Source organism: Gossypium arboreum, chromosome 7, assembly GCF_025698485.1.
Source record: "Gossypium arboreum isolate Shixiya-1 chromosome 7, ASM2569848v2, whole genome shotgun sequence".
Taxonomy (NCBI): domain Eukaryota; kingdom Viridiplantae; phylum Streptophyta; class Magnoliopsida; order Malvales; family Malvaceae; genus Gossypium; species Gossypium arboreum.
The window spans coordinates 843146-865242 of NC_069076.1; the positions used below are offsets into that span (position 1 = coordinate 843146).

At 31.3% G+C, this 22097-nt stretch overlaps 3 protein-coding genes and 1 pseudogene across 4 annotated transcripts; 1 reads left to right on the forward strand and 3 right to left on the reverse strand.

Annotated features, from left to right (window-relative positions):
- Positions 1-74: 74 nt before the first annotated feature.
- Positions 75-4780, reverse strand: LOC108454651 (uridine/cytidine kinase UKL1, chloroplastic-like). The gene is made up of 14 exons (XM_017753184.2): positions 4450-4780; positions 4199-4290; positions 4044-4113; positions 3828-3946; positions 3519-3615; positions 2800-2879; positions 2385-2579; positions 1830-1913; positions 1683-1743; positions 1439-1499; positions 1266-1359; positions 1106-1178; positions 665-747; positions 75-554 (listed from the first exon to the last, which is right to left on the reverse strand). Exons 1-14 carry the CDS (start codon positions 4592-4594, stop codon positions 408-410), a joined length of 1401 nt encoding a protein of 466 aa, XP_017608673.1. The 5' UTR covers positions 4595-4780; the 3' UTR covers positions 75-407.
- Positions 4781-5569: 789 nt separating this feature from the next.
- On the forward strand, positions 5570-7599 carry LOC108478352 (ent-kaur-16-ene synthase, chloroplastic-like; annotated as a pseudogene).
- Positions 7600-9080: 1481 nt separating this feature from the next.
- On the reverse strand, positions 9081-9859 carry LOC108485379 (mavicyanin-like). The gene is made up of 2 exons (XM_017789209.2): positions 9622-9859; positions 9081-9522 (listed from the first exon to the last, which is right to left on the reverse strand). The coding sequence occupies exons 1-2, from the start codon at positions 9797-9799 to the stop codon at positions 9197-9199; spliced, it is 504 nt and encodes a 167-aa protein (XP_017644698.1). The 5' UTR covers positions 9800-9859; the 3' UTR covers positions 9081-9196.
- Positions 9860-11136: 1277 nt separating this feature from the next.
- LOC108471490 (uncharacterized protein At3g27210-like) lies at positions 11137-13833 on the reverse strand. Of its 2 annotated transcripts, none has more exons than XM_017773105.2 (3): positions 13497-13833; positions 12257-12337; positions 11137-11868 (listed from the first exon to the last, which is right to left on the reverse strand). In XM_017773105.2, the coding sequence occupies exons 1-3, from the start codon at positions 13627-13629 to the stop codon at positions 11402-11404; spliced, it is 681 nt and encodes a 226-aa protein (XP_017628594.1). In that variant the 5' UTR covers positions 13630-13833; the 3' UTR covers positions 11137-11401. The 2 variants fall into 2 exon arrangements, with proteins under 2 accessions (XP_017628594.1, XP_052886257.1); XM_053030297.1 differs by lacking the exon at positions 13497-13833 and adding an exon at positions 12419-12446.
- Positions 13834-22097: the final 8264 nt, after the last annotated feature.

The following is a 22097-nucleotide window of genomic DNA, read 5'->3' on the forward strand; positions in this document are numbered from 1 at the left end:
AAATATTTCGGGTCGAGACCATTTTTTTATGGTAGAAATATGAAGGAGATCTGAAAACTAATGCCCCCATCAAATTTATCACTCAAAATAACAACAATTAGCAGGAATTAATTGTCTTAAAGTTGCTGCATATGATATGTACTTATGTGGTTTTACAGTTTTTAAACAAACTCCTAGTGACTCGACTTTGTTCAAGTATTCTTCCATCCGTAAGCTCAAAAATGGAGCAATTAGGGTAACATGAAAACAAAATAAAAGATCTCAGAATCGCCTTTTGATGAAGTCTGATGATCCTAGTCGGTTGCTTGTATATAAAGGGTAAGCTAATCTCACATGTATATGTTTTAGAATATTACTTGTTCAAGCAACCTGTTGTCTGGTAACTGGTTGCAATTTACCATGGTGAATCAGTCATCGGTGCCGAAGTAACGATCACCAAACTCACCCATGCCTGGTATGACACGAAATTCCTCATTTAGTGCAACATCAATTTCTGAAGTAACGATTTTCAGTGAGGGGTAACGTTTGCAAACACAATGGATTCCTTCAGGTGCCTGCGGTTTTAGGATTGGGATCAGTATGTAGGAAAAGAGGTAAAAGAAATACGAAAGGAAAGGTTGCAATCTGGTGGCTGATGAATCTGCAGCCAACAACATAAACTCACGGAGATGAGGTTTAGGAATATAATGTGAGATTGTGGAACTCCTTTTTGTATGAGTAGTTCGATGGCTTGGTTAGCCGAGTTCCCTGCAAGAAGAGTCATTGAAATGGTTTCCCATTGGAAAGCATTAATCAGTCAATTAAATGAATAAGTAGAATAAATCTATGCATTTCGGAGGACCGGAACCTGAACTGACATCAAATGTGTTCTAGGAAATATTTTAAATATATCGAAACCGATGACAATATTCCAAAATTTGACAGCCAGAAGAATTTGCTAATTTATAATTTCTCTCGACTAATTCTTTCCACTCAAACCGATTCATTAACCAAAGGAGAAAAAAGATGTGGAAAAGCTTATAAAACAGCTTTTATTTTCTTTAGCCTAGTCTTGCAATAGTACAGTGGCAACAGATGTGAGGAATGGATCGAGTAACAAGCTTACCTGTAGCAAGAACTGGATCGAGAAGAAGAACATGGCGTTCTGAAATATCCGTCGGAAGCTTCTCATATATAAGCTAAGAATATTCAAGAAAGCAGATTATGGCTAAGAGTTAATTATATGTAAAACCTAATGGCTTGAAGATCCCAAAAACACTACTAACCTGTTTCCCATCATCTCCCTCACGATGAATCAAAATTTTTCCAATTTTTATTCCTTTGCAACATGCACGTAATGCGTTTTCCATGCTTTCACCACTGTTTCAAGAATATTCAACATGCTTTCACCAATGTAAAATAACAAACGGACCAACCCAATACCTGATTGAAAGCTCACCTTCGGACAATGGAAACGCCGCACAACTTTTTGCAAAAATCAACCCCAGTATATACCGTTGCTGAAAAGAAATAGCAACAAGTTTCAAAGGTAAGTAAAGTATTAATTGTTTCCATGATCAGACATCTTAAGATGAACAGAATTCCATCATTCTTGTTGGAAATCTCCCAATTGTACATGCTCAGAAAGAACTAGAAGTTTCCATAAATGAGAAAAACCGACGTTGATATATGATTAAACATACCTGTCGGTGTTACTACTTGCTTCTCAGTGAACGGCAGATGTCCAAGACCATGCTCTACCACCTAAATCAAATTCAACAAACAATTAAAATTTTCATATTAAACACACAGGGAAAAAAAAAAAGTTTACACATGGGATATAAAAGTACCAGACGAATAAGCCGATCAGAATAGAAGACAAAATCATGTTTAGAAATGTCCCGGTCTCTAATCAGAGTATGCATTCCTCTAATCTGCACCATAAATATTACATATGAAATAACAAAGAAAAAAAATAGACATAAAAGCTAGAAATAAATTACGTATTAAACTAGGAATAAATCTAAGAGTACAAGTGATATCGTATGTCTAATGAGGAAAGAAACTATACTTGAGGGATATGCATTTAATATGTTCTACACAGAAATTTCTTATTTTAATCTTTTAGTTTGTCTAAGAAAATAAAAACCACCCAGTTATGCCAATCTTCAATACCTAGCTACAAAATAATGTGGCAACTTTCCATCATCAAGGCGAACTCACAATTGACATAAATATTTAAGGGTAATATGAAAGAGCTGGACATGAATAAAACACAGATGAAGAGTTCCATGCTTGCTAGTAATGAGCAATGGTAGTTAATGACAGATATGAGTTACCCTACATGATGAAACATCTTATAAAAGAAATAAGATAGAGATAAACCACGACTCCCTGATACATACCTGAAATGTTGACTGAATTACATATACATTGGGATATATTTTGCAGAGATCATGCTGACCGAGCTTAGTGCGGATATGTTGCACAATCAAATCAATGGCAACATGATTTTCGCCTCCTCGAGGGATAATGACATCAGCATACTTCTTCGATGGCAACACAAAATCATCAAATGCAGGCTTGACAAACTTTGCATACTGCAGAAACAACACAATGTTGCGACATAATTATTGAAGTTTGAAAGAACTAAATGTAAGGTTGTCTGGTTATAGCATGACACCAATTACAAGACAAGTAAAATTAAACTATGTTGCATGTCTTGGCAAGTATGAATCTAACCCCACGGATCTATTCTCGTTCAGGAATACTTTTCAAAGTATTAACTTACAAAGCAAATTATGCTATAGATAGGCTTACTTGTTCAAGAACAGAATTTACATCCCTACCCCTCTCAACTGTATCTCGTCTTATTCTACGAGCAAGCCTCACATCAGCATCTACAATACATTGCCAAATAAAATAGTGACCATTACAACCCAAGAAAGCAAGAATGAAGAATACCAGCTTAGAGGGGGGTAAAAGGAAAACAAAAACATATGCATCATTGAAAATACAAGCTCAACCGACACACAAACGCATGCAAACTCATTCAACTAAGTGCAGCCGGCCATAATGTTCTTAAGAGTAATTTGTGGTGACAATCCCTGGGGATCGAAGAACCCAAAAGTAAAATTTGTAAAATTGATTCAGCTGGTTTTCAGAAAACAACCATTGTTAATAATTCCTCTTCTGCTGGCTGGCTGACCATAGGCTATTTAAAACTTAAAGCAGTCTGTAGTGAGTAGTCATTACACAGGTTGACTTTGAGCCTGTTATAAATGGCTTTCCAGATCAGTACCTTTTTCTAGATATGCATTTAATCATAATTTAGTTTCTATCAATCTTACATTTCATGCTATTGAAACTCAGCCATGAATTTTGTTTTTGGTGGTTGGTAATGGCTACGGGTTGTTTAACCTTGACAGCTGTGCATGATAATACATTTTAAGTAAAGAAAAGGTGTGCAAAAGTACCAATGTCTAAATCAATCATCAAAGATGCCATGATGGTAAGCAACTAGATAAAAGAAGACAAACCTGCATCGACAAAAATCTTCATATTCATTAGGTTCCTCACACGCTGGTCATGGAAAACAAGAATTCCTTCCAAAATTATGACATCAGAAGCATTCACCTAACAATGTATTGAATACAGACAAATTATAAAAACCTTGCCAAATGACAACTATTGGATTACCATCAATGAATTCATATAGATATTTTGTAAAAGGAAAAAGAAAAAATATAATCCACGTGCCCAAAACAATGGTTATTAGTTCTTAACTGAACCAACCGAGCTCCTTCCAGAATTATTAAAGAAAGTTAAACAAAAACCGAACTAATTACCTGTCGAAAACTATCAGAAGACCGACGATGAAGCTTAAAATCATAAACTGGGACTTGAACCGAGTGCCCAATTTTAAGCTTCTTAATACACTCCAAAAGCTGTTCAGTATCAAAAGCATCTATACAAAAAAGAAAAAGACATGCACAATCAAAAACAATGCCATTCAAAATAACAAAAAGACAACAAAATCAGCAAACAACATCAAATTAATGTACCAGGATGATCAAAATTATACTCGTGAACTCGTTTTAACTCTTCTGAGTTTAAACCACGGTAAAAGGAATCCTACATTTATAGAAAAGAAACAAATGTGAGCCAATAGTTCAATAAATTTCAGGTAACTTGGGGAAAAAAAAACTTGAGTTTAAACCTGATTTACAAGAACAACGCGGTGATCGTGAAGCTGTTGGATAATCATGTCACAGACTGTCGTTTTACCAGAAGCCGTACCTCCTGAAACCCCTGCTTATTTACACAAGAAATGTCAAATTTTGCATATTTTTATGAATATCAATAGAAATTTTTCATTTAATTTTAAGATATGAAGCAAAATTATAGCAGATTTACTCAGTTTCTCCAAAAAAACACTCTTTTTTTAAAGTGAAGTGAAGTGAGGAATACCAATGACGAAGGGCTGACGAGGAACATTGGCGTCGGAAAAGGTGGTGGAGGAGACAGAGGTGGCGGTCGGAGTACGGAAGCCGGAGAAGTGAGGTCCCGATGCCTTCTCCATAGCGTACTCTATAGAGATCGACCCCTCCGACATCTTTAAAAATAATTTGTTTATTAAAAAGAAATTTAAGATTTCAACTCAACAGTTGAAACTTAGAACAGAAATACAGTAAAGTGGCTGCGCTCTCAGCTTATTCCATTCTCTCGCTCGCAATATATAAGCTAAAACTTTTTAAGCATGTTCTCCTCCTTTTCTTCATTATTTAGCGGAGTATATAATTCTTTCCTTCATTATTTTATTTGGTTAAAATATGTTATAAGCCCTGTATTCTTCATAAATTTAGATTTTAGTCCTTAAACTTTTATTTATATGAATTTAGTTCCTCTATTTTCAAACTTCAAAATTTAAGTTCAATTATTACTACCGTTAAATAAGCTTAAATTCTTAAAAATAAAAGTTTAAGGACTAAACTTTATATTTGTGAAGAGTATAAGGACTTATAGTATATTTTAACCAAATAAAATAATAAAGAAAAGTATTATACTTGGGTAAATAACAAGGTTGTTTGCACCACAAAATTTGGTCAATTGGGGTAAACAGTAGTTTGAATTAATTTAGATTGACAAGTTGGATCATGAATCAATAGGAGTACTAATCTAGTGAAGGACATTGACCAGTCGACCCGAAAACTAGTATCAGCAGTTGAATAGTTTTTTTTGTTTTTTTTTTTATTTTTTTTACGAATTCTTAATGATATATTTAATCTAATCCAATGGTCTAATATCTTCGGCCAACCGTAAGTAAAGAAAAAGAAGCTCTTTAAAAAGTTTTAGCCTATTTGTTTTCCTCTTTTCTTTCATTCGTTATTTTGTATTAGCATGTTCCTGAGATGGTCAAGTAAGCTAACGCCAAAAAATTTTAGTTTAGTCCTTAACAATATCATCATTTGACATTTTAGTTATTTTTATGTAGTTTTTTATTAGTATAATAATAAATTTAGTCCTCCAATATTTATATATTTTATCAATTTCATCATAATTTTAAAAATTAACAAAAACTTTTTATACAATGCCTAGTTCAAGACAAAAACCTCCAAAACTCATAAATGGGAAAAAATTGAGATCAACAGATATAGATGCTTTATTTCATAAAAGAGATTTAGAGCTCAGAAGGTATACTTTTTGGTCTCTTTTTTTTTTCCATGTTTTTGTAAAGTTTTTTTCCTGTTATTTTTAGTGTAAATGTGATGCCAACAATTAAGCTTATAATAAGCATAGCATTAGACAAACCAGATTGTTGGGCTCATCATTTTGACCAGCCTTTGTCTTTGTCTAACTATTGCTTCATTAGTAAATGTTGAATGCCTAGAATGTCTTGATTTAATTGCCATAGAGAAATTCTAAAGGAAGGGAAGCCTACTTAGCATACATTTCAGAAGGAATAAGCAAACGCCAAGACTGGGAAATGGTCATGAAGTATCAGCGGAAGAATAGGTCATTGTTCAATTCACCATCTGCAACAGCAGCCGCTCTTTCTCACCTTCCAAATGCAGGTTTTCATTATCTCACTGCACTCATAGACAAGTTTGAGAATGCAGGTTAGTATGTAAATGCTACTTCACAATTTCCAATGTATTTTGTAACATTATCTATTTCTACATTACTAATGATCATGTTCACTTCAGTTCCCACACTTCATCCTTTTCATATTTATCCCCGGAGACAATTGAAAGTTTGGGAATTATTCAGCATTTCAGGGAAGAAATTACAAGTGTATTGGATAAAACATATCGGTAATCTTCTTTTACAAACAAAGTTAACTTATATAGTCTATGTTACCCGGACTCTTACCTTTATCATTTTTAGACATTTGAAAGAAAAATGAATATAGCCATGTCAGACAAGTACTTTTATCCAACATTCATCCTAAGTCCAGGAATATAGACATAAAATGTATTTGGAAGGCTGTTTTATTGTAATAGGTTGACAGGACCTTATGTTCAATCAATAAAAAAACAAATGTATTAAGAAAACTTCTCTTTAACTTCATCGATCACGCCTTAAACAGATGCTGGCTGCAGGGGTAGGAAGAGATATTCTTGGATCCACTCACGTGCACTGGCTTTCCGAATACTACATGTAAATGGTTATAATGTTTCCTCAGGTATGTTGATGATTTTTGGTGTTCACATGGTAAGGGATAGGATCCTTATTGTTAGAGCCTTTTTTCTGCACTATCTTGTGGTGTAGAACCTTTAGGTGGATTTGCTGAAGGGCATTTCTTCAATTCGCTTGGAGGATATTTGAAGGATTTGGATGCTGTCGTTGAGCTATTTAGGGCTTCACAATTTATCGTACATCAAAATGAAAAATCTCTGGAGAAACATATCTCATGGACAAGTCATTTCTTGAAAAGGGGAATTATCCAACGCTACTAAATTTGCATATAAACATAAACAAAATATTATGCAGAAGATTTTTTTTTTTTAATTGATAATCAGTTAGTTTCGAAGGAAATTGTCAAGTTCTTTCTTTCTTTCCCGTATTTGATTCATGTACGTACTGGAGAATGGTTGCCTTCTATAATTTTCAGGTGAATGATGCCCTTGAGTTTCCCCATTACCAAGTTTGCAGAGGTTCGTATACAGGAGAAACATAGTGAACTATGCTGTTGATGATATACGGATGCCTTTAAATAAATAATACTGTATACCTGATTTGCATTCTTTGCATGCTAGTTCTTCGAGTATTGGCAACAAAGATTTCCTCAGACTAGCAGTGGAAGACTACAATGCCTGTCAATCTATGTATCGTGAAGAACTCAAACAACTGGAGAGGTAAATTTGTTTACAAAGATAGAAACCATGATGCAGTGACAAGAATTCTTATGGAGTTCCTGACTCGTAGGAGTAACATTCCCTTGTGTGAAACAGGTGGGGTCGAGAAAAACGATTGGACAAACTGAAGTTTTCCAGGCAGAAACTAGCATACTGTCACTTTTCTGCAGCTGCAACCATATGCTTTAAGGTATGCTTCTCTTCGGACCAAAAACACGGGTATCTTTGAACATAATTCATGGTACCAATTCAGGTCATGTAAACCAAGAAATGAAAATTTTAATCGAGGAAAGGAGGAGAGAGTGCTTAGATTAGTGTTGCAGGAGAACGGCAGCATCGTGCCGAGACAATGCAAGGAATTATTCTGGAAATTGTGCAAAGTATTACATTTTACCTCACATGAGCCCACACTTGTACACCATTTGTAGATTAGCCTTTTATGTGATAGTATAGGCCAGATATGGTAAATTAACATTGCAAAATCATGGTTGATTACCTTTCTATGCCATATGGGTAAAGCAGATTACGATGGAGTGCAAATATTGAGTTTTAGGGTTCTGCAGCACTTAAAAAAAAGTATTTTTGGCTCCAAAAAGACTTTTGAAACAAAGATTCTACTAAATGAGTTGTTTTTTATTGAAATTTTTACTTTTCAGAACGGTTATTATTTTTCTTATCTTTTAATATTAAATACAATAAATTATTTAATTAAATTGGTTAAATTGTTTAAACTGACAAATCAATAAGTTTTTAAAATTTTTTAACTTATATGTTTTATCTTTTCTTTCCTTCATTATTTACCATTAGCTTGCTTTGTTTTGGTCAACAAAGTCAACCTTATTTTTTTTATATTTTAGTTATTTTATGTAGTTTTTTATTGGCATAATAATAAATTTAATACTCCAATGTTTATATATTTTATCAATTTAGTCCTAATTCTAAAATAATTAATATTTTTTATACGATGCCTACTTCAAAGCCTAAAACTCTAAACTTATAAATAAGAAGAAAATATGTATTTAAATTACACCTAAACCCTCGTTCTTTTTATTATTATAATCACGATAATACCAACTAAATTAAAATTCAATCCGTACCTTTTAAATTCTAAATTATCTCAAGTAATTGGAGACAAAACTCTAGTATTGATATTAACAAAATTTAAGTTTTACCTTTAATTTAGTCACTCTACTTTTATTTTCAAGAATTTAATTTTTTACTTTTATATTTCAAAGTTCAACATTATTATAATTCTTTTATTAAATTCACCGGTATAACATTTTAAAATTTAAAATTCATTTGATAGTCATAAAACCTGGCCCAAACTCTAAAGGTAGTTTGAGATTGTGACCGCTCAAGTCCCAGAAATGATCTAAAAACATTTCCAGCTTTGAATGTGAAAATTCTGATCAATACTTCATAGAAAAAAAAACCCCAATTTTTTTATTTTATTACTGATATATGTTTTATTTTATTAAATTATATTTTATAATTTTTTTAAAAGAATACTAATTTATTGTTTAGCCTAAAACCTAAAAATATAAAAAACGGGCCTGCATAAAACAAAAAATGACACAATAAACCTTAATTTAAAAGAAAATTTTAATGATGTAAATCTTAAAAGTAAATAGACTAAAAATAAAAATAAAAAGACTAAATTTGAACATATGAAAAATATAAAGACTTAAAATTATATTTCAATTTAATTTAATTTTTACAGTAATAATTTCATTAAAATAAACATTAAAAAAACAAAATAATAGTATATATTATTTATTCAACAATAGCTATAACATACACTGCCAAATCCCCAAAACAAAATAATAAAATAAAATATGGCCAAAGCTTGCAATATAGTTTTAAAGCAGAAAATAAAGGATTAACAATGGAGAAAAGAGAAGAAATGTAGGAAAAGATCGTGGAAAAAAAGCCGCCGCCGAAGTATCAGAATCGGAAGCCGGTGTGGAAGGAGCATTGCCGGCGACCGTAGTGATCTTCATCTTCATGCCCTGATCGCAATGGCCTAATGTTCCACAAGCGAAATAACGAGTGCCCACTTTGTTGAGTTTCACCACATCGTTGCCTGTATTTTTAGAATCCAATGATGTTCCCAGGTCGCAGTTTTTGTAAGCTGTCTCGCTTCCAAGCTCAACTACACTGTGTAACCCTGATGAGTACTTGAAAACTGTTGCACAAACATACAGTTATGCTTTGCTCATTCTCGGATCGTCACATATAACGGTAAATACGGATGATGTTAAAACAGAGAAAGAAATTGACGTACCAAGTTGGTCTCCGACTTTGAATGTTTGAGCCGAAGCCCATGAATTAAGGTCCACTGATTCTTCCCAACCTTGGCTACCTCCAACTACATGTTGAGTTGCAGAGACTTGTTTTGCTATCAATGGCAGCACAATAATTAATACAAAGAAAATTTTACACACACCCTCCATTAATCTCATTTTCTTAAGCACTTACCCTCTTTGCCTTGTTTACATCTTCCAATGATTGCTATATATATACTTATATAAAGAAAAAGAAACCTTTAAATGTTGTTGGTTGTCTCTATCACACTCTATCCATATTAACTATTTGTATCATATACTAGTATGTATTTTTTTTTCATATATTTAAAGGGTTTTTCGAGAATCATATTCTTAAAATTATATAATAAATGATGAAACTGGATGTGAGTACTTCAAGAAAAATGAAGAGTTGAAATAACACAGTTTCATAAGATATGTAAATATACCGTATTACCCTTGGAAGCATACATAATTATAGAATGCTAGTTACTAATGGTTCAATAGATTAGGCTATTGATTATCGATTCAACCACCAGTATTATTTCAATTAAATAAAATATAAAACCCAGTTTAATAGCTCAATTGATTTTCTATCTCGATTCAAAGCAATCCTTTATTCAGATCATGTATTGGCTAATTCCTTGTTCGATTGACCGATCCCTTCCAGTTCCAACAACAATGCTGATTAGGGATGCCTGTAGTTATAAAAGGCAAATAAGTGTAAACTTTATTTATTTTTCCTGGATTGCCTGCAAAGCAAAATCAAGTTGGTTAAAAGTCATAGAGACTTGGAGTTTAAACAAAGCTATGATGGTGATCATTTTCAACAATGGGATCTTTTCCTGGAAGCAAAATTATTCTAAACATAGATTATTTCATATTAAGAATGGCAGATATTTATTTTTAAGCAAAAGGTTTCTTATCATTACCACTTTAGGTTGGTATATTTGGATAACATTCATTAATTTGGTTGATAACAAACAACTTTTTCTTTAAAGCAAATAAATCCCTCTCAGCTTTGCTTCTAATTTGTCTTAAAACTTGTCAAAATTTTAAAAGTTTCGAAATATATAATCGTGTTAGACACATTCATATCTGACAATTAGTTCTGAGTTCGGGTGATATAGGATAAAGTAGTGGATACAGTTTGACATTAGGAATTTATTTGTAGAGATTTAAGCCGAGGTGAATTTTATGGAACAGAACCGTAAAACATTCAGTTCAAAATGGGCAATACCTTGCAGCATGGGTGCAGGTTTTCGCGAGCTGGTCTATAGAATGGACTTGAGACTATCAAGCAATAGCCTGAACACCCCAAACTAGATCAGAGAAAGCATCATGTCTGGCACCGCCATAGCTGATGAAAATAAGGTCATGAGGAATATCTCAGCTTGGTTATACACCTATTTCAACTTCTCATCAGCTTTATGGAGGCATAGCTTGCTATTCTCCTTGTTTTTCGGCTTAAAACGACCGTAATACGAATACACAAATTATTAACAAATCAGCTCTTACGATTATTCTTATTATTTCAGCTGAAAATGTAAAGAACAATTAAGATTTAAACAGCATTTGACTAACATAGATATAGTGTAATATACTGTAATGCTTTTTACATTGACTAGAATCCGAAAATCCTGTATATAACTGTATGATCTCCTCCCAGGACTTCATTAGATCCGATTATCTTTGTGAGCAAGATCTCCGGGACTCAAGTTCCGGGCTTCTTCAACCTACTTACTGGTAAATTGATGGAAATTAAGGCTTATATTTTACATCTGTTGCAGGGCTCATCTTCTTCCTCCTCTCACTAGAACTACTGCATAAAACCAAGCTAGGAAGGCAACGTTGTGCAGACCTAACAGACTTCTCCTTGAACATAAGGTTATCTCCATTTGCCGTCCTTTCACTACTGCACTGAGAATTAGCTTGAGTGACATAAGGGGTACCGTTGGCAGATTTTGGAGGTAGTATGTCTTGGATTGTTGGTTTGCATTCAAGCTTTCCGTTGGCAGTGTCCTGGTTGATCGAGGTATTTAGCTCATTAACATCTTGGTCTTCTTTAACACTGTCACGGAATAGTTCGACTAGCTTCTTTTTCTTTCCTGGGGACGCTTCCGAACATGAGCCAGCAGATCCTTCATCAATGGCCTTGTGAATTTTAGGTACCCCAATAGAGATGCTATTATGGTGAACGGGGGTATTACCTCGAGATGGAGTGAAATCTGCACACAGATGTACAACATTTGGATCGACAACAATAAACATAACCACAGAAAATGACAGCTGAAAATGAAAAACAGAAAAATGGCAATTGAGGTAGGTACCATAGTCTTATTACAGCAGGACTAAACAGATATGTCGAAATTAACTTGTAAAACATCCAATTAACTCTAACTTAACAACCTAATCTAAAATCATTATTCTTTATAAACGTCCATAGTCCGCAGTTCAGAGCTTGAGTCTCAGCCCATGACACTTCTATTACCAAAAGAAGAACTATATAGGCATAAAACTTAAGTCCATTAAGAAATAGGATAAAAGAAATGAACAGATATGGAAATTATATAAGCTTGCTAGACGAAATAACTCAAATGGTACTAATATCCTTACCACCACTGACACTTAAGAAATCGTCATCACAATCCGAATCCAAATATGCTCTGGAATCAAAAAAAGTTTCATCTTTACTACCTGCAAAACGAAAACATACTAATCATACAACACATCTAGGAATAAGATGAACTACTACATCAACATGATTTAGAGCATCACTATATACAATCATAGATTCAACATATTGGATTTCAATCTCGAAAAAGAAAAGATACAACACTAAAGCAGGGGAAAGCAGTCAAGTCCTCAATTTGATGTTTAAAAACATACCACATAAAAATGGTTCAATTCTAAAGCTCGACAGCGACCGTATATGATATATGAAACAACCAGACAATCACGGAAAAATGATTTGCGGTTGAAAGGATGTAATCTCTTTAATATTGTACAAACATAACAATCAAATACAAGTAGTCCTTTGATACATAGCCAACTGTATTGGACTGAATATAGATTTTCTACATATTGAAAGGACCACAACAACATAACCCAAAATATGTTTATCTTGTGAGTTTTTTTTTTTTTTTTTTATATCCATCTTAATGTCAATTTATTAACAGTAAAATATCCAGAAGAATAGCCTTAAAGAGTGGTCCATCCATTGACTAGCTTTCCTTACACCAAGGGCTGCTAAATCTACCACATGATGTATTGCTCAAAATGTGGAAAAATAAAGAGAAAATGGGCCCTCATCAACATGCATATTTCCAAAAACCAGACAATTTGTCAATTACAGAAGTTTAATCCTGAGTGATTAATTAATGAACAAATTAAAGCTACTGCTAAAATTTAAGCTAAGAAAGGGTCTAAATCATCTATGAAAGAGAAGGGTTTCCTAAAATTTAAGCTAAGAGTGATATAAGAGCTTGCACCAAAAATAGCGATACTTGATTAAGCCAAAAATCTAAAAAAATGAGGGAAAAAAAACCCAGAAATTTGATAAATAAAAATCATATTTATATCATAATCAACAGAGTCAAAAACCAATTTCATTAGGTATAAGTTCATGGCAAAACATTAATAAAAATCAATCATATCATCAAAGCAAAGCATCATCAATAGACACAAATGAAGGGAACTCAATTGAAGGGACAAAAAAAGACTAAAAAGGTTCCCTTTGCCTCATAACCAAGAAAACTAACTTCAAAAATGGTTTGAAATAAAAACCAAAAAAGAAAAACCCAGTTATCTAAATCTTTAAAAGTAGAGAAAGAATGAGAATTGTGAGTAAAATCACCATTGACAGCATCAGATTTCTCTTTAACAGGTGAAGGTGGGATGATGATATTGTCTGTTTTAGACCCTAAAGAAAGTCCAACTTTCATGGCTGACTCTTGGGAGCTTTTATGTACTGATGCACATGAACCCATCTCTCTTTCCCCTTTAAATTTTGGGTATCTCCAACCCTTTAGAATCCCAACATAAAAGATGAAACTTTTCTTCTTCTTCTTGGCTATGAGACTGCAACAACCCCAAAAGGTATAAATGAGAGAGAGAAAGAGAATATAACCTTTTATTGGCGTTATGCCAACGGAGTAGACAATGGGAATGGAGCATAGCAATAAACCATTGCAATGCATGAAAAGAGTTCCTTTTTCTTTATTAAATTCTTTTTCTTTTGTGGTTATATTCTACAATTAGTCCCTATACTTTACTAAAATTTTGAATTTAGTCTCTATACTTTTATTTGACCATTTTTAGTTTTTTACTTTTCAAATTTCAATCATCAGCAAAGATAATTGTTAAATTCATTAAATTAAATTTTCTATTTCCAAAATATAATACAACAAACATATTATCATATGTGTAATGTCAATATCAACTTGTTATTTCTATATATTATTCACTAAACATCAAGTTATGGATTAATGTCATCATTTACTTCAAAACTGAAATTTGAAAACTCAAAAAGTATAAGGATTTAAAATGATTAAATTGGAGCATATGGGCTAAATCTATAATAATATCGTCGTACAAAACTAGTAATTAAATTTAACCATTACTATTTGGGTCGAACTAATATTTAAAATTTTGAAAAGTATAAGGACTAAAATTGAATACTTCGAAAAATATAAAGATTAAGTTTGTTTAAATTAAAGTATAGGAACTTTCATAAAAAACCAACTACTAATAGCTTAATTAGACCTTGTTGGACTAAAATATAAAAAATAAATTCATTATGTCAATTTAAGTTATTTAACCACTTAAGAATTTTAAAAGATATTTTAACAATTTGTTTTTTATAAAGCTGTTAACAATATCGTTTTTTTTTAAATCTTAAAAATCCAATAATCCTTTTAAAATAAACTTTTGTTCGTTTCTTAATTAGCCATATGGTGAGAGTTTGTCGTGAATAAAATCTTTTTACTTTTTTTATTTAAGTAAATTTTTATTTAATTACAAATTAAAAAGTTTATACATCATATTTATTGTCTTCAAAACTCCACTAACCATTAACAGTTTCAATCTTGAAAAGTAAGTAGCTGTTCGTCGACTTCTTAATCTGAATCTATTTTGAGTGTATTTTAAAATAATAAATGATTTTATGAGTCGATTTGGACCTGTGTTGTCTTAAATCTTTACTTTTAGAAGTTTTTATCTACTCTTATAGTACATTTTTTAGTCTTACTTTGCAAGTGATTTTAAGAATGGTTTTATCGTCGTCCTCTCTAATTTGGTGGATGTTCGATTTTTTTGTCGATTTTAACCCGCCACTTTAGACCATTTGGGACTGATTTCTTTACTGTATGAAGGACTAAAGAGTATGCTGATATTTTGAAGATACTATGATCGATCTATGAGAGCCACTTTGTGATTATTGAAGATTGGATTGGATTTGAGTAAATCAATCCAACCTTGGGAATGTGGAAATTTGATCAAGATTGTATTGTTGATTTTTGGAGATCATATCTTTGATTGATTATGCTTTGAATGTTTATGTTATAATTATCATTTGTAAGGAGTTACTTTATATTCACTTAGATTCTATGTTTCTAACCCGAATTTGATAGATGCTAAGAGACTTGTTTAGGTTGTCTATGAGAGTATATAAAGAGCATTTGAACCTGTTCATTGGGGAACTCTTTTGTGAGTAAGTGCAAACTGATTTGTAAACATTGAATGTTTACTGCTCAAGTTCTTAAGAGAGGATTTGGAGAAAAGTGTTCTAGTCTCTAGGTACAAAAGTGAAAACTCTATACTTGGAGAGTGATTGAATGCAAACCACTTATTTATTTGTGGTTAAGACGTTGGAAAACCGAACTGCATAGACAAACTTTGGTGTTATTGCTGATGTTGTTTGCTTAATTTTTATAGTGTCAAGTTATAATGGCCACTACAATCAAGCATTTCCATTAACTATTTTCTTATTCAGCAAACAACAACAGTAAGTAGCATTAATAGAAATAATAAAGAACTTTAAAACTTATAAAAAAATTTGAACCATGACTTGAAATCTTCAAAATTTTAAAATTTTTACTTGAAAATAATTGAGAAATGGAATTTTAATTGATAAAATCTTTTTTTGAAAGAAAAATCATTTCAATAATTTAAAATTGGGATAAAAAGGAGAAAATAGAGAGAACCTAAACCTAAGTCAATAGGCTTATCCAATACACCCGATCCTATCTTCCCTCATTTTTGCTTATATCATGACTGCAATTCGACATTAAAATTTTCGCAATAAAAGGAGAAAAAAAAAACAAATTCAGACTAATCCACTTGAATTAAAGCCACCCTTGCCAAAAGATGAACAATTTTATTAGCATTGGTAAGATCCGACGAAAGGATAAGAAATTAAACAAAGAAGTAAGATGCTTACCGTCTTAAATCAACAATCCTGATTTCTAAAAAAGCAGAGATGCCATGGGAAAGTGCAGCCCAAAGTCGTGGATTTTCAGTCTTCAAAATGATACCCTCCACATGCTAAGAAGAAAGCCATGAGAATGCCTCCCGAGCAGCTATAACTTCAGCCATAAATGGAAACTAAAATACATGAAAGATAATGATTAATATTTATTAATATTTTGTTTTAGGGTTGTGCTAAGAGCTAAGTGGAAGATTTTGCCCTCTCCCTAATAAGTGGGAGTATATATATGTTCCCTTGTCATATTCTGTTGGTCATGGCTTTGAAGCTGAGTCATACATATATTCTATTTCCAGGCCATGTTTTGTTTCTTAAAGCTTTCTTAATCTGCATGATGATTGACTGATGTGCAAGCAAGTAGTATTTGGTTACCTCGCATAATCTCATTTCTAACCAAGTTGTAAGCATATCAAAATGCTTTTTATTGTATGCAAGTTAACAAGTTTCCTACTGATTTCATATCAATATAGAGAGCATAAGCATCTCTCACCTTTTTGTCTACATCCTAAGATGCTAATTCATGTTGTCTCTTGTGCATGTAGAAAGAAGAATCTAAAAAAAACCTATATGCAATTTAAATTTTGTATTTCATTTCCTAGTCACAACACATTTGCTTCCATGTTATTTGTTGGAATTAGGTTTGAGTTTGGTATATATATATATATATATATTGCAGTTAAAATATATTATTAGTTCTTGTACTTGTATAAAACTCGAGATTTAATTTTAATATTTTTTCAATTTAAAATTTTAGTCTCATTATTATTATTATTGTTGGTACATAGTTTCTGTCAAAATTTATCAACCTATATCATATTTATTTTGTGTTAATCATATATTATGTCATATGAGGACAACTTCATCAAAATTTCAAGTTGACAAATTTTAACAAAAATACTTATAAATTTAAGAGATTTTTCAAAATAAAAATAAAAAAATTAATTTTAATTTTTGGTTTGGTGAATCAAAATAAAAATGCTTATAAATCAAAAGTGCAATGTGATACACGAAAAATGTGGAATGTAATACATGTATTTTGGTTTGATGAATTATACATATGAAACTTTAATTTTGATTTAATTTTACACATAAAATTTTGATTTTAGGTTTATTGTGTACATTTATAAAAATAAATTCATTAACTTATTTTCATATTTGATAAATATAAATGTTTGCATATGAAATATGCAAATGTAAAATAATATTACATCAACAATGGTGTTAGTAATTTATATAATTTGAATCAAATCAAAGTTTCATGTATATAGTTGTATAAAATCAAAGTTCATATACCATATTGTGCATTAGAGCAAAATTCATGTGTAATTTTGAGATTTACCTTAAAATTAAGTAAAATTTTAAAAGATATAAGTATCCCTATTTTATTTTTAATAATCTAATTATATTTGTCCTCGTTTATAATTCCATGAACCAAGTTGGTGTCATTTAACTCGTGACATTAAATTCAATTAAAGATGTCATAATTAACTAGATTATGACAGTTGACAACCCAAAAAGGTAAAAGGTTAAAGCTCAGTATTGGCATTTGAGGTCTAAGGTTTGAGTTCTGGTGTTGACATCTCGTTCCTTAAATTGTAATTTAAAGCTTGATTGTAAAAAATAAAAACTATGACAATGGAACACTCACAATGAAAGTGAAAAAATTTATATAACAAATATATTTATAAAAATTGATGAAAACAAAAACATCGCTTGATTAATATTATAAAGTTGAGATATTAATGTTGTCTTAGATCCAAATCCCATTATATGTTTATTTTTTAGATTTTATACATAATATAAAAGACATAAATACCTTTATGGTAATATTTTTTATTTTGTAAAAAGAATAATTTTTTAAAAAATTTCAATTAAATTAGGACATTCTTGATAAATAACACTAACTCAATCAAACACTTAAATTTACGTTTTGGTTAAACAATTTGGTTAAACACTTAATATTTATTGATAAATATTACCTTTTCTATTCGCACTACCAGCACCAATCGAAAGCTCTCATTCCCCTTTTCTTTTATAGTTCAATTTTTTCATCAAACAACTATGTACCTCATATATCTGCGAATTAAAATTCAAACAGCTTTCTTCTCTAATCTCTAACACTCACTATCAAATCAACTTGGATCTAAGATATTTTCTTCTCATTAATAGGTATTGATTTATCATAATAATTATCAAATTATTGCTTAGAGCTTACTAAATAAAAAATATTTTTATAATTATAAATGCCGACTAAGTGCGAAAAGAACTACGTATGATAATTTAGTATTAAAATTTCTAACAAAAATATTAGCAAAATGGCTTTAAAGTAAAAGGAAGGTGTACATGTGTTCCTCTTTATTGCTTTTTTCTTTTCATGTACGTTTGCATGAGAAAAAGCTTTGTGGGTATAAACAATGTGTAACCTTAAATATAGAATATGATATATGACTTATTTTATCTTAACTTAGAACCTATAAATATGATCTTTTTAGCCACAATGTGGTTCTTACCGGCAGCCAAGTTTGTATTGGTTTATAATTTTATTGTTTTTAAGGGATTTAAAAGAAAATTTTACCATTCTGAAAAGTAAAAACCACCTTCTTAAATTTGCCCTTGTTGTTACCTACTTTTTTTTTTTCTCTTTACCTACTAATTATGACTTTTGGATTATTTGTCCCTTTGATGTTTTCATCTTGGGTTTTATAGATAAGATAAACATGACTTATTTAATAGATTTAAAATTAATATAATAAATATTGATTGAGTATTAGCTCGATTAGTATGGATATTATTTTTTAGTTAAATAAATGACTGAATTAATGTTATTTAACTAATGGCATCAAATCTAATCAACCACTTAATTAATAAATATAAAAATTATTTTAAAAATAAAATGCTTATAAAACACTATATGTGAGAAATTGGAAATGAAAAAAAATTAAATAGAAAAAGATAGTAAGTTATAAGTGAATTACAAATGAAAAAAAAATAAAAATGTGAGTAAGAGAGAAATTAAACTCGAGACTCAAAAATAAAAACACTGACATTTAATTATTTAACAAAAAATATTAATTTTTAATTTTTAATAAAAGTGTATTATGTATAACGCGTTTTTAGTTGACGTGACAAAAAATACGTCCCGTAAAATGAATTTTGATTTTTTCTTTTTAAAAATCTATATCAAAGTGGACAAAGCCCCACCAGTGAAAAGTAAAGATTGCATGATCTATTTATCATCATTAAACCTTTTCCCATAACTTTTTGTGTAATTAGTTCACAAGAGTTCCAATTAATTAATTATTTCATATCACTTCACTTTAACAAAATTATTATTTTATTAAAGTATATACAAATTTTGTCTTTTAATTGCTTTTGAATTTTCTTTTGTAATAATATTAAACAGAAGGCAGGTAGAGACCTTGCGCCCTTTATAAAGTAAAATAATTTCAATTTTAGTCCTTCTCAATTATCAAATATTCAATCTACATCTGTTTTTAAACAAAATTTTTACTTTCATCACTCCAAACTTTTAAAATTTTATTTCAAATTGAGTAATCCTTATATCTTGTGTTATTACTGAGAGTATTTGGGTATTTATACATGTTATTACAGCTCATAATATGACCTCTATTATTTTGTCTCAACTCCACTGTTCCTGGTATTGACATTTTGAGTGGGCTTTAGGTCTGCTGGACACGTGCCTGAATGGCTCGTGGAGTAAGCAGTCCTTTCTGTTCCTGGAATTGACATTCCAAGCAGGCCCTGAGCCTACTGGACACGTGTCTAGATTGTCTGCGGAGCATGTGGTCCTTTCTGTGAGCTCCTTGGGTGTATGCGAACTGGGACCATGGCCTTCTGTTGGCTCTTGCGAGCTGGATCTGCAAGCTTGCCTTGAGAGATATGTCCGCAAACCCACCTCGCACTCAATTGTCTAATAGGACTTATTTGGGTCATGAGTACCTAGGATTTGGGTTGGTGATCACCGATGTATAACACACTTAAATAACACTATACATCAAACAATAATTTCATTCATTAATGAGTAAAAATATTACTATGTATAAGAAATTTAAAGGTTGAAATGTACCAAAATTTAGTCTCTTTACTTTTAGATTTCAAAATTTAGGTCCAACTATTAATATTGTTAATTTTTCTATTAAATTCAAGTTAATTACAAAGTCATTTTTTTAATTACATGATTACCAAGTAAATATTTTTTATTTCAAAAATGTCATAGCAACAAATTTAATAAAAAAATTACTTGTATTAATAATTGGACCTAAATTTTAAAATTTGAAAATATAGAGACTAAATTCCATAAAATAAAATACAAGGACTAAATTTCTAATATTCAAAAGGATAAGGACTTATATCGAATTTTAACTAAATTTAAAATATAATTATTAACACAACCGTTAGCATAATTTTCAAATAATTAACTTAAGATGTATTTATTTCCCAGAAAATAACTTACAAATAATATTTTTTAGATTTTTTAACCAATCCATTTTCTGGGTTTGATTGGGCATATAATAATAAAACTAGTAAAAGTGGAAAGAAGATATGGGAGGGTGGAGGGGTCCAATTAGCAAGAAAATTCCAAATTCCAAAAGAAGCAAATGTGGAATAAGGGGAACCATCAAAGTTGCCTATGCCTTTGGTTGATGATGCCAAGGAAAAAAAAATGATAAGTTGTGTGAATATTTCACTTGTCTATAGATATTTCTTTCCCAAGACAAGGCTGAAACCTACTATCTCCAATGTCTTTGTCTGGATGCGTTTAAGCCTCTCAAATTCACAATATGTATAATCTCTTCTGAATATTGATCAATAATCGTAGAGAAAAATATTGGCCTATATTTTTCACAATTATTATTATATAATTCTCGACGGGAGTTTGAGACACATTTTCTTGTTGTGTCGTCTCGGGAATCGGCAAACCTTTTAACGGTAGGCATATAAGCCATTAAGTAGTACCAGCAAATGTAAAAGCTTATACGCCTCGGTTGGTGGTTCAAACCTCTTTAGGCGTAGTGTAATATTATTAATTGAGATGCTCATTAAATTTCGTGAATTTTTTTGAATTTTTTTTGGAGTATAGGAGATAAATAACATAAAGATAATACCTACCGTTAAGAGGTTTATTGACTCTCCAAATAACACTCCAAAAAAATGTTTCTCGGAGTGAGACCATCCTCCCCTCAACAATAATTAGTCAATGATAATTTTAAAGTTATCGATACCTAAGAATTATCCATGAGTAGAGTTGGTTTCAAAAATTTTCTAATACCAAGCTTGAACTTAAAAAAATATATTTAAATATCAAAAACTCAAAAAAAAAAAAAGCAATTCTAAATATGAAAACAATTGTACAGTTCAAGTCCCAAATAGTGTATTAATCTTAATTTAAACAAATAAGTATGACACTCTTAAGTTACTTCAACATATTCTGTGGGGTGTACCTCGCATTTATCAAACTCTTTGTAGGCACTTAGAAAGACAATCAATGAGCAACCGAAGAAGGCCAAAACAGGCCCGACGTCACGACGAAGAGCGTCGAGACGACACGATGAAACCCCAAGATGAACGTGGCATCGATGTCGTGCCGTGACGAGGAGAGCATGAACGTCACAACATTTTCGCAACTTATGCAGCCGTGTTTTGATAGTTCAATCGAACTTCTTTTTCCCAGTTAAACTCCGATTACTCTAGGAATATTTTAGTCATATTAGGACTTTAATATTAGCCGATTTAAAGGGTCTTTGTAACCCTATTTTAAAGAGTTTATAGAACAGCTCTTATGTGAGATTTGATGAAGAGTTTTGGGAAGAGTTTTTTAGAGAGCTTTTATTCGAGTTTTAGGTTTTGCTCTTTTAAGGTTATTTCTCCATCTTGTACTCTTGTCTGTTTGCTTGTTTAGAGAAAATTCGAAGCCTCCATTTGCCCGTAATTTTTTATCCTCTTAACTATGGG